The sequence below is a fragment of the Eulemur rufifrons genome, chromosome 7, assembly GCF_041146395.1.
Source record: "Eulemur rufifrons isolate Redbay chromosome 7, OSU_ERuf_1, whole genome shotgun sequence".
In the NCBI taxonomy this organism is placed as follows: domain Eukaryota; kingdom Metazoa; phylum Chordata; class Mammalia; order Primates; family Lemuridae; genus Eulemur; species Eulemur rufifrons.
The window spans coordinates 50,632,332-50,644,449 of NC_090989.1; the positions used below are offsets into that span (position 1 = coordinate 50,632,332).

General features: G+C 34.9%; 1 protein-coding gene across 4 annotated transcripts in view; it reads left to right on the forward strand.

The window, feature by feature from the left end:
• ALCAM (activated leukocyte cell adhesion molecule) overlaps positions 1–12,118 on the forward strand; it is a 193,896-nt gene that overhangs the window by 162,436 nt on the left and 19,342 nt on the right. For 2 of the 4 annotated variants that reach the window (XM_069475072.1, XM_069475073.1), the window contains exons 7-12: positions 28–155; positions 1,755–1,887; positions 5,662–5,774; positions 7,965–8,100; positions 8,209–8,342; positions 10,994–11,126. In XM_069475072.1, coding sequence (XP_069331173.1) covers positions 28–155; positions 1,755–1,887; positions 5,662–5,774; positions 7,965–8,100; positions 8,209–8,342; positions 10,994–11,126 — 777 coding nt within the window. Of the gene's footprint in view, positions 1–27; positions 156–1,754; positions 1,888–5,661; positions 5,775–7,964; positions 8,101–8,208; positions 8,347–10,993; positions 11,127–12,118 lie in introns of all 4 variants that reach the window. The other 2 variants (XM_069475071.1, XM_069475074.1) reach the window with 1 other exon arrangement.

Consider the following 12,118-nt stretch of genomic DNA (forward strand, 5'->3'; position numbering starts at 1 on the left):
GTTAACTTGTGTTTGTGACTCTTGCAGATCCTACAGAGCAGGTGACAATACAAGTGCTGCCACCAAAAAATGCCATCAAAGAAGGGGACAACATCACTCTTAAATGCATAGGAAATGGCAATCCTCCTCCTGAGGAGTTTTTGTTTTACTTGCCAGTAAGTGCTAACGTGTTACTTGAGCTCAACTATCATTTTGTCCTGTTGATTGGCTTCTGACTTACATAAGAATTGTACATACATGGATAGATTAAGTGAAAAAAGAAAAAAAAGGGTTATTCTTGGCGGAAAGGGACACTTCCTATAGAAAGTCTTGTGAAAGCTGTCTTGGCACCTGCCAATTTTGTTGCCTTTTTTCTCATTTTTGAGAGATTTCAGGGCAAAGAGGAAGAAAAACAAAAACAAACAAAAAACGCTGACCAGAAGAAACCATAATGGCAAAAACTAAGGTTTAATTATCCAAATAAGCTATAAGAATCTGCTCTTTAGAAGCAGATAACAATAAAATGAAAACTGATGACAGCAAATAGTCTGATGTGGGTTCTAAATCTACCTACAATGTGGCCTCGAACACACCTCTGATCCTCTGAAGTAGAAATAGTTCTGCTGCATATAATATTTAGATTGATAGAATAATGAATGCTATGGGCCCTTTCTTGTCATTGAGTACAATCTTGAAGCACCACTTCCTCAACTTTTATCCATATCATAGCTGAAAGAAATGATATGCACAGAGGACACTTTGGAAAATTCTTTAAGATGTGTTCTGGATGTTATAGTGATATGGAACCACACTAGGAGAGAGGTCTGTCTGAGGATAGTTGTTTATTCTTCCACAGCCTTCTGTTTGACATCACCTTCGAATTGAGGGAAGCCATATATTAATACAACTCAATACTGCATTTAATACAGGGATGTGCATACAAATTTCATCCACTGCCTGTCTTAGTAGTATTTAAGAATGTCATTCACTACATTATTTAGAAGAGTAGAATCAGTGATTTCTTTTAGCCTTAATTGTTGACGGAAAACTTTGTTTCTGCTAATAAATTGACATGCTATTTTTGTCTCATTTTCGAAAGGAAATTTTGAAACTAAGCTTCCACTTGGCTCTCAGGGATGACAGAGCCAAATTGTGCCTCAGTTAGAGCAACAATATCTGCCAGTTATTTATTTTGTTGTTGTTGTTGTTAATATATACTCCCTATTCCTACGTATATTTTCCTATTCATAATGTGTTATTTTTTTTTCGTTTTCTTTCTTTCCTTTTCTTTCTCTCCTCTTCTTTCTCTCTTCTTTCTCCCCTTCTCTCTTTCTCATTCTTCTCCTTCCATCTTCCTTTCTTTCCTTCTTTCCTTCTTTACTGCCTTTCCTTTTTATTTGGATATATGGCATGTTTTCTTTTAAGCTGCCTCAAATCTTTTTGTCAAAGTAGGTAAGGCATAAATATAAAAATACAACATTGGTCATTTTTCAAAAAATCTCCTTTAAAACTCAAACAAGAACCATGCTGTCGATAAAGTAGCTGTCATCAATACAACATAAATTAGCTCCTCAAATTCCTTGGAACCAAAATATTAAAGATTTCTCCAGAAATCAGATGTTGGTAACAAACTGTACTCTTTTTTGTCCAATCAATGAAACATCTTCCCTTTTTTTTCCTTATCTGAGAAAATACTATCTTCATGAAGAAATACAACTGTTCTCATTACTATAGCTACCAAGTGTAATCATATGACATTTTGCCTCTATCAAAAGGGACAGCCTGAAGGAATAAGAAGCTCAAATACTTACACATTGACAGATGTGAGGCGCAATGCAACAGGAGACTACAAATGCTCCCTGATAGACAAAAAAAGCATGATTGCTTCAACAGCCATCACAGTTCACTGTAAGTCACCTACTTCTTCATTACCAGCTTCACTTCAAAGGCCTCTAATAGTCTAATGTAGCTATCTTTTCAAATAAATTTCAGCTGTATCTTTCTTAACTTGGTTTCAGTAGAGAGCATCAGAGTAAACTCAACTTTGGTCCAAATTTACAGAGCAATGTTAAAACCTTGCATGGATCTGATAATTGCAACTTTCAGTAGTGGTAACATTCCATTTTCTTTCAAAATGTCCTCAATTTGTGGTATCAATAAACACTATTCATATGGATCCTAACGAAACAACTCATTATATATTTTAAGAGGATACTTAGATATTCCTGACATTCACAAGGTTTGTGGTTAGCCCCAAAATGTGTAGATTATGTATCATTTTTTACTGCAGAATAATATTAATACCCTAATCCAGGCAACACAAAGTTACTGTAGATTTAGTTTTTGGAAAAGGAAGTAGAAACCATTAAAAGTTGTTTATTGGCTAAATTTATTCTATTTAGAAGGATAGAAAGTTTCTGGAAACAAAATCTCTTCGAAATCATCTTGAACATATCTTTTCATTAACTTTTAATCTGCCTTTGATTTCTAGATACTCTAAAACTTATATTTGCCCCAGTGTGATGGAAAAATAAATACATAACAAACAGACACTTAACTTGAGTTCTTTATTTTGTGATTCGTGAGAGTCTATATTATTGGTGTACCTGATACAGCATAGGAACAGCAAACTAATAGCTCACACTGTACCCTGGTGACACTAGAATGTACAGTGTGCTTTAGGAAAATGTCCATCCTACTTGGAAGCATAGAACAAACTTTCTAATAAGCCCTTTGCACCCAACAGTACCATCATTAAGGTTTCCTCTAGACATGGTCCACTACAATGCCACTGACTAGGAAGAGACATCAGAAATTGTTCTGAACACTTGGTTCTAAATCTTTCACTTTAACCATAATGCTTGAAAAACATGTGAGAAAGGAGCAAAAACATTAAGGGAGATACAAGAGGGTACATTGGGGAATAAAACAACCAGATGGTTGCTTTTGATTGTCTGATGTTGGAAGTGCACCCTGGGGATCCCTGTAAAAGCAGTGGACTGTTAAGAAATGTGTTCGTAGCTGGGCCATTTCTCTGTTTACTCCATATTCATGTCACATGGATTTGAGTGTGTCTGCCATCAGGGGCTAGTTAGAGAGAAACAGTGACCTCTCAGTATAACAATAGTGCCAGTCTTTCTCTGAGGACCAGTCATGGGACCTTTTATCCAGCCCTGTTCCATGAAAAAAATAAAATAATGAAGTGAGGGAATACAGCCAGCAGATAGAATTGCCTGTAAGAGAGTCCTCTGATGTCATTGTTCATGATATCTCTGGGCCAATAATCAATAATCCAGTGCCTTACAGATGGTGTGATGTGCTTATGCTTAAGAGATGCTAGGTACGCAGGACTCTAAAAGAAGATGGTTCTTATTTGTATTACTTCTAGATCAGGCAGACAGGGATAGATAGTAGAATGACAAAACAAAAGACTAGGTAACAACCACATAATGCCTAGATGATCATCTGTGATGGGGGCAAAATTAAACAAAAAGTGTGTAACAGTTTAATTAGATGTTAGTACATTTAATTAGATTGAAATGCATTTTGATTTTTATGAGTAGACTGTAATTGGGTTTTAAGGCCCTATTGCTCTTCAGAAGCTGAAAAAAGTATTGCAAGTAAATCAACATTTGACTCTAAACCATATAAAAGCAAAAAATCCTATTTTTGCCCACTTATTTTTAATAGCTTCTTTATTTTGCAAAACCAAGATTCATGTCCTTTCCACAGATGACTAAAGGAAGTGTGAGTAGAGAAACACCAACCCATTCCTGTACATGTTTGCAGAACAGACCTCTCATAAAGACTCTCAGCCTACAAATTCCCAGTTGCTGATGAAACGGCTACTATTCCTCTGCCAATCCATGCACACATAGATTCTTCATCAGAACTTTCAAAGTTCATAATTATCCTTTAAAATCTTTTATCTTCTCACTGGCAAATTAACTATCCAGATAATAAAAGCCTCTAACTCATTTTCATCTAAAGATATTTCAATCAAATATTCTGAGGAAATTCCACTTTTCTATGTGATGGTGCATTTTTAATATTAATGAGAAAACTTTGAAAGCATGCTCCTTCCCTTCATTCATTCAACAATAAGTGTTTGAGAGCCTCCCCTGTGGCAGGCACTGTGTGTACATCAGTGACAAATCAAGTCATGGTCACCACCCTCATGGTGCTTGCAGTCTAACAGGAGAGACACACATTTAACAGGATGTTGCGTAAATGCCTGAGGTGATGGACACCCTAATACCTTGATTTGATTAATTCACATTGCTTCTCTGTATCAAAACATCATGTTTAGCTCTCTAAGCAACCATGTGACATTTTATAAACCATAAATAATCAAATGTACCCTATAAAGATATACAGCTATTATGTACCCATAATTAAAAAGAAAAAAAAATGATGTTACAAACAATCAACAAATTGCAATTACAACATGGAAAACTAAGAAGAAATGTGGAGTGCAATGGCAGATCACCATACTCTAGAATAAAGTCCCAACCTCATGCATGGCCCTTTGCAGTATGGCCTCAAATAATTGTACAGGTTTTCCTTCCATGAGTTATCACCATTCATACCAGATTATGCACCATTGTGAAATGTGCCAAGCTCTCTCACCTCTTTGCCTTTGCTTATATGGCAAAAGTTTTCCCTACATCTCTGCTTATCAACCGTCAGGGGCCACAACCATGCAATGCCTCCTAAACAAATCCTTTATTACTGCTTAGAAACCAGATAAGCTCTGTTCTCTAAACTCCCATAAGTCTTTCTTTGTACCTCTGTTTGTAGCCTGTCTTTAATCTTTCAACAAATACTTATTGAGCTCTTAATCTGTAGCAGGTTTGCTGCTAGGTGCTGATCTCATGGGCTGTGTTTTGTTGTCAGTTGAGTGCATAACACCTCTGCCTCATTAAATTGTAAGCTCATTATTCATCTCTGCGTCTCCCATCAGTTCTTGGGACATAGTAGCTGTACAGTAAATGTTTGCTCAATTGAATTGGATTTTCCTCATATAGATCATACTATGACACTAAGATTTTTACAGAAATTAGTTTTCATCTGAAAGATTATGTACCTTTAGATGCATTTATATTCTCTTTTGAAAAAAATGATTTCTGCTGACAGTGTACCTAATAATAGATCTTCTTTAAAATATCAATTGCATGAGAAATGGAATAGCATTCTTTAAAAATATCTACTACTATAGTCAACTCCCTCTGAAGAAACACATAGACTACCTCATAGTTTTTCAGTTTATCACCTGCTGTTTAAATATACTTGATTTTCCAACATTTATGCCTTGCCATCTCTTTTATAATATTACCTAGTCATCATCTTTCTGGATTTTCTTCCAGAAGTAATTTAAGATTTTTTTTCTCAAGGTGATATACCATAGGGCAATATTTATATGCCTTCAAAACATCAATCGTGTTAACTGCAAATAAATAATTGATCAATTATATTGACCATTCACTTGTCCAAACTGATCTCAAAGCTGGCTTGAGAAACTAGGCAGATTGTGCTACAGTCGTTATTTGAGTCACATAAATCAGTTCTGAATTTTTAACTGGAGTTAGAAGGATTTTTTTCTTTTCTCTTTTCTTTTCCAAAATATTTTTACTGTTGTAAATTCTTGGAGTTTGTATTTTAAGCAGATTTTCTCGTTAACAGATTTGGATTTGTCCTTAAACCCAAGTGGGGAAGTGACCAAGCAGATTGGTGATGCCCTGCCGGTGTCATGTACAATATCTGCCAGTAGGAATGCAACAGTGGTGTGGATGAAAGTAAGTGTATTTCTCGGTACTATACTGCTCTTTGGACTGATTTCTTTTGCACTTTATATTATATCCAAATACATATATTCATGGATATGTTTATACAGCCACATTAATTCTCTCTCTCAGTAATAATACAAATCAAATCACAATAAAATTTTAGGGGCACTCAACAACAGGTTGGCATCCATAATTGATGCTCTAAAACTTAGTTTGGGGTGTTACCTTAATTTTGTGTATTTATTAAGTAATTACACACATACAAGTGTGTGTGTGCATACACACAAACATAGTGATATACCTTAGAGCTTAACAATTTACAGTATGTTTTAACTCACATTATTTTTACATGATGCTTACAACAACCTTATACAATATGAAGGTTATTTATTATTTCCCCCGTGTTGCTCAAAGAAATTGAGGCAAGAAGGCTCGTGACTGACAGAGACGAGACTCAAGACCAGCCTTTCTGATTATAAACACTATGCTTTGATAACACACCTTTTTTTCTCTCTGCTACTGAAAACTACTCAAGTTTCTGAAAGCAGATTGCACTGTACTAGGAGCCTCTCAGAAGGAATATCTTTTCATCCCTGGGCCACAGTAACACCCAGAACATACTGGGAGCTTAATAAGTATTTCGTGAGTGAGTGCTTATATGCTTGTAATTATCTGAAATGTAGGCTGTTACCTGGAGACTCGTTGCTATCTTTTTAGAGTGAGAAAGTAGGATTGATGATTGGTGATTTGAGGCAAGGTTATTAGCAAAGAAAAAGGTTGTGATTATGATTCCACCACTTAAATCCTTGGTTAGTATATCTTAACACCCAGTGCCTTTGTTTACAAGAGCATGACTTGCAACAAGAGCTCTTAACCAGTGATATATAGAGAAAACACCCATACCATTTGAAATAGAAGTTGAAAAGAATTATCTTTATAAAAAATTGTGGAAAAATTTATTGCTAGAGTTTCTTTTTGATGGAAATTTAAATTATTTTATATTGCTTTACTCTCTGTTCTTTGATCCCTTTGAATGCTCAATTTTCTGTTACTTGCTCTCTTACTCGTAGAGCTGTTTCTGTTTCACTCTCTTTCAGCCAAAGCCTCATCACAACTTCTTGTTCACTAAGATAAAGTATCACCTCATAGACTGCATATTTAACATAAAATTTATATTTGTAGTAGTCAGACTTCAGAAGGCTAGACAAGTTCTAGGTACCTAGTCTAACTAATATAACAACTGTATAAACACTCATAGCAGGTTTTATTACAGGACTAGAGAAACTAAGTTTATTGTGGCTAACCCAGTTTTTAACATCAACTACAGTCACTATACAATCTTAGGATTGTGTTTAATTGCTTGCTTAGGAACATTTCAATTCCTAGTAAAATAGGACTATTTTCTGTATATGAGGCCATTTTTTAAATTAAATGTTACATTTTCTTTGCTCTTAGAAATTAGAATAGAAATATAGTGAAGGACATCACATGGTGAGAGGGCAAGAGCATGGCAGCTCAAGTCTTTTGTCCTCTTCTAATAAAGCCACCCGTTCCATTGGGGACCCCATCCTGATGACCTAATCTAATCTCAATTGCCACCCAAAAATCCTACCTCCAAATATCATCAGCATGTGAATTTAAGGATTAAGTTTCCAACACAAAATTGGCGTATGCTTTCATACTATAGCACTCTGTAATGGCTCCCGTATGTTGGTAACTGTATGCTATGAGATGACTTTCAGTCATTTATACCCATCATTGATTAGGTACCACAAGTGTCCATGTCTGTCAATCCTGGATCATCTGCATACACCACAAAGAGTTGGTACTATCAACTGAAAACTTTCACTAATGTAAACACATAGCATTATTTGTATAATCAACTCCTTATAACAATTCAATATGGCAATATTATCATCCCATTTCACAAATAAGGAAACTCAGTCTCAAAAGTTTATGAACTTGTTCCAAATTATAAATTCAGTAAATGGAAGAGTCTGCAATAAAACTCTGATATGTCTGATTCTAAAACGACAAAGGTAAAAGGTAATCTATTTTTGAAAGCATCTGAAGTTAAGAAAAAGAAGCTTGTATTTTTATTACACCCACAAGAATAGTTTTAGGCTTAATTATTATCTAATAAATACAAAGAGAGTTATAATTGTGCCATGTGAGGTAATTTACTTTTTATTTAATCAGGATAACATCAGGCTTCGATCTAGCCCATCATTTTCTAGTCTTCATTATCAGGATGCTGGAAACTATGTCTGTGAAACTGCTCTGCAAGAGGTTGAAGGACTAAAGAAAAGGGAGTCATTGACTCTCATTGTAGAAGGTAATCGAATGTTTGGGCACTAACTCAAATTATTTTTTGAGAATTTGATACCTGGTTTCTTTTATGATCTCAGTTCAACATCATATTTAAATTGTAATGATATTTTAGGAAAACCTCAAATAAAAATGACAAAGAAAACTGATCCCAGTGGACTGTCTAAAACAATAATCTGCCACGTGGAAGGTTTTCCGAAACCAGCTATACAGTGGACAATTACTGGCAGTGGAAGCGTCATAAACCAAGCAAGTATTTGTCTCCTCATTATATTCTGCACTTGGTCCAATATAGGGTTTTATTTAGGTACCTAAACTGTTGGTTGGTTTGTTACCATATGCAATTTGAAATCTTCCCAGAGGAAGCTTTTGCTAACTTCTTAGTTTTCCCAAAGGAAGAACAAGGTTCAAAGAGAAATTTTAAATCCCAGGGCCATGGAGAATGGAAGAATGATTATTCTGTTGTCAGTATATTTTTTTTTTAAAGAATGTAAATTGAGTGTTGCTCCATGGTCATTATTTCCTGAAACTTGGGTGATTAAAATATTAAGGTATATACTTTTCTGCATTATAAACTTATACATCTTATATATAAGCAGCCTCCATTACTTTGCTTACTGATGCATGTTAAGGGATATTTCTTCTGAAACCTGGGCCACAGGGGAGGGGGTGAAGAACACAGTCACTGCTAGTGAACATATGATCTGATATGTCTGTTCCAGGGCTAGGGCTAGAAAAAGCCAAGCTACATATGTAGTGTCTAGAATGTGCTCTTCTGAATGAAAGGGGTTAAAAACCAAATCTTAATATTTTTACCCTTTGCAGGACATTTTTTTTTATTTCAGCATATTATGGGGGTACAAAAGTTTAGGTCATGAATATTGCCCATGCCCCCCCCAACCCCCTCCCCAGTCAGAGCTTCAAGCATGTCCATTCCCCAGACAGTGCGCATCAACATTTTAATAATAATAAATTTTTAAAATAGGAAATGCTTAAGAACTTATGAACACTGCTAGTAATTTTCTTTCAAAACTAAGTCTTTGACCACAAAAAAAGAGAGATAATCTGGTCTGTCACTAGGGATTCCAAACTGTAATTCCACTAAATTGGCAATCTGCTTGTGTTACTGACGTACTTGTTAATTCCATTTTCTCTACAACAGTGTTCATATCCCCTTTTCTCAATAGAACCAATTAAAGACTCTTCAGGAACATCCAGCAGTGCCATTTGATTATTTGAAACTCCTGTGCTGCCTCCTTCCCAGATTGTAACCCAGCTGAAATTTAAAAAGATATGTATAAAGCAAAGAGCAGAAAATCAATTTTAAATGAAAATCTCCACTCTTCCTCTGTCTGGGGAAGTTGGGCCACTGGTCCAGCTTATGCAATGCAGTTTTGCAGAGCAAGGTAGATTTTAGCTCTTTCACCTATGGGTGATGTATATAAGGTATGGAAGGGCCCCAAAAGAGTGAGCACACCTGATGCAAATGACTCCTGATTTGGCTAGGTGTGGTGGAGACACAGTGAGAGAGCATGAGAGAGGAGGTAAGGAGGCTCTGGGCCCTTTTCTGCCTAACAAAATGCAGTTTTCTTGATTCAGAATGAAAACTTGAACCATCTAAGTAGTTGACAATGTACAGATCTATGTTTTAGCATAAAAAGTGGCTGTTTCTTTCCTATGCTATTATTTTTACTCTCTAGCTTAATTAAATAATACATGCAGCAAAAAAAAGAACTTTTCGGTACTGGTAATGCAGCCATAAGAAATAGAAAAATCAGCACACAATAAATATTTGATGAATGAAAAGATACAAATATTTAAAAGGCCATTCTAGAAATGAGCAAATATATTTTGTAGAGATTAAAGTAACAAAAACAAAGGCTCAGTGAGAAAATCATATGACAAATCCTAGTGGGAAGTGAAAAAAATAGCAGGTGAACTATGAGGCTAGCAATAATAATGCCATAATTCATTGTCAAGGAGAAAGATTGATTCTGGCCCACTAGGTGATATGTTATTTTTCTTGCTCTTAGGCTTGTGCTGATGCAGCCATAATCTTTTATTTGTTTCCTCCTCAAAAGTTTGGTAAATCTATTATTTTACAACTGTGAGATAGTTCTGCCCCTCCTCTGCCCACAGCAACTAGAAGATATCCCAAATCTTGAGACTAGCTCTTGCCCTGAAGGCACTTACCCATATAGAAAGGGAACTATATAGAAACGATGTGTATAAAATGACTGAGAAAAGAATGTAAGCGCTTATTTGCTTCAGTTTTGTTGGTTTTAGGAATCAAATCCTGGGGATGAGATTAAAGCGGATTTTTTTTTTATGTTTGGAGGAACTCAATATGGTGATTGCCGTCACAAAAATCAAATGGACTTAGCAGTCACTGAAACGAATCCCTCCTCTTTATTTACAACAGAAAAATTTAGGAAAAATAGTTTCGTTTACCCATGAGCAAATCATACATACATATGCACTTAGAAATAATGGTTTACGATAAAAGAATCAATCCCCACAGTGAAGAACAGTGATCAAATTCATAAATAATTAAATTCACATTTATGGAGGGAAAATTATTGATCAAATAATCACTAATTATTTTGAGAAGTGTCATCATGCCAAACTATGGACTAAACCTAAGATTACATTGAAAAGGAAAAGTTCAATTAATTTAATTATTAGAATTTACAATAGAAACATAAAAAGAAATCTCATTACAGATTTGCTAATCTTTGTAGGTATTGGCCCATATGGTTCTCTTTCTATGATCTTAGCCCCTTGAACACCAGACTGCTCTACAGAGCACCACATCTATTCTATTACATTCAATGGTACTCTTGTCCAAGCTTTTGAATCCATTTTTATTTCTAAACCTATCTTCCTTCTTCTTTTTCCAGACAGAGGAATCTCCTTATGTCAATGGCAGGTATTATAGTAAAATTATCATTTCCCCTGAAGAGAATGTTACATTAACTTGCACAGCAGAAAACCAGCTGGAGAGAACAGTAAACTCCTTGAATGTCTCTGCTAGTGAGTATTTCATTTCTGGCATTAAAAAAGTAAGAAAAATTTGAAGTTTTCTTCATTAGTTTAAAATCTTCAATTCCATCTTCCTGTACTGCATTATGGTAAGTTTTGTTTATTTATTTACTTTGATATCATCATCATAAGGTTATTTTTTTCTTTCTTCCTGGTGTCCATTCTTGTACTATCCTTGTCTTGACAGTTAAATCATTTCATATTTTATGGGTTAGAGAACTTATCCTCTACAGGATATTTCCCAAAAGCAACAGAGAATAAGAAATGAGTTGCTCTTAATTAATCCATGTTTTATGTTCAGAGTAGAGATAATTCCAAGACTGTTTTAAACATTTTTTGTAACAGTTTTAAATTTGGTAAATTTTTAATTCCCTTTAATCTGTTATTTTGCATTCCAATTCTTTGTGGCATCAATATTTATCCAATCCTTATGTTGTACAAAAATGCCACAAAGTTAAAGTCATTTAGCAAATTAGAAAGACTGATATTAAAATTTATGAAATCTAGTTTACAAAATTTTCTTATCATATCATATTTGAATCATAGCCAAAAATCAGATAAAGAAAATTATCTCGGAGAAAGTGAAAAAAAACTGTCAAAGCTGAAATTAGGGTAATACATACATAAAAATAGCATCTTCTTCTGAAATCAGTTGTCATTTCATGTAAAAATATCCATAATCTTCAATTTTGTTATTATTCTTATTGTTATGTCAACCTTAAATCAGTACTGGCCTAAAATGAGGATTGGTTCTGGACAGGACACTAACTGACCCACCATTCTTCAGTTGGTTGGAATCCTGCTTGTGACATTAGCAAGCTAGGGATACACTGGCTAGGAATTAGCAGGAACTAGGAGAAAATAATTGTCTGAAGATAATTGCCCCTAACAGTTATGACTGGAATATGAAGACTTGATGGATTGACGGGAGAAAAGAACCAAACAAATTTAACTCTAAAATAAGAACATTGACTGCTCAGAAT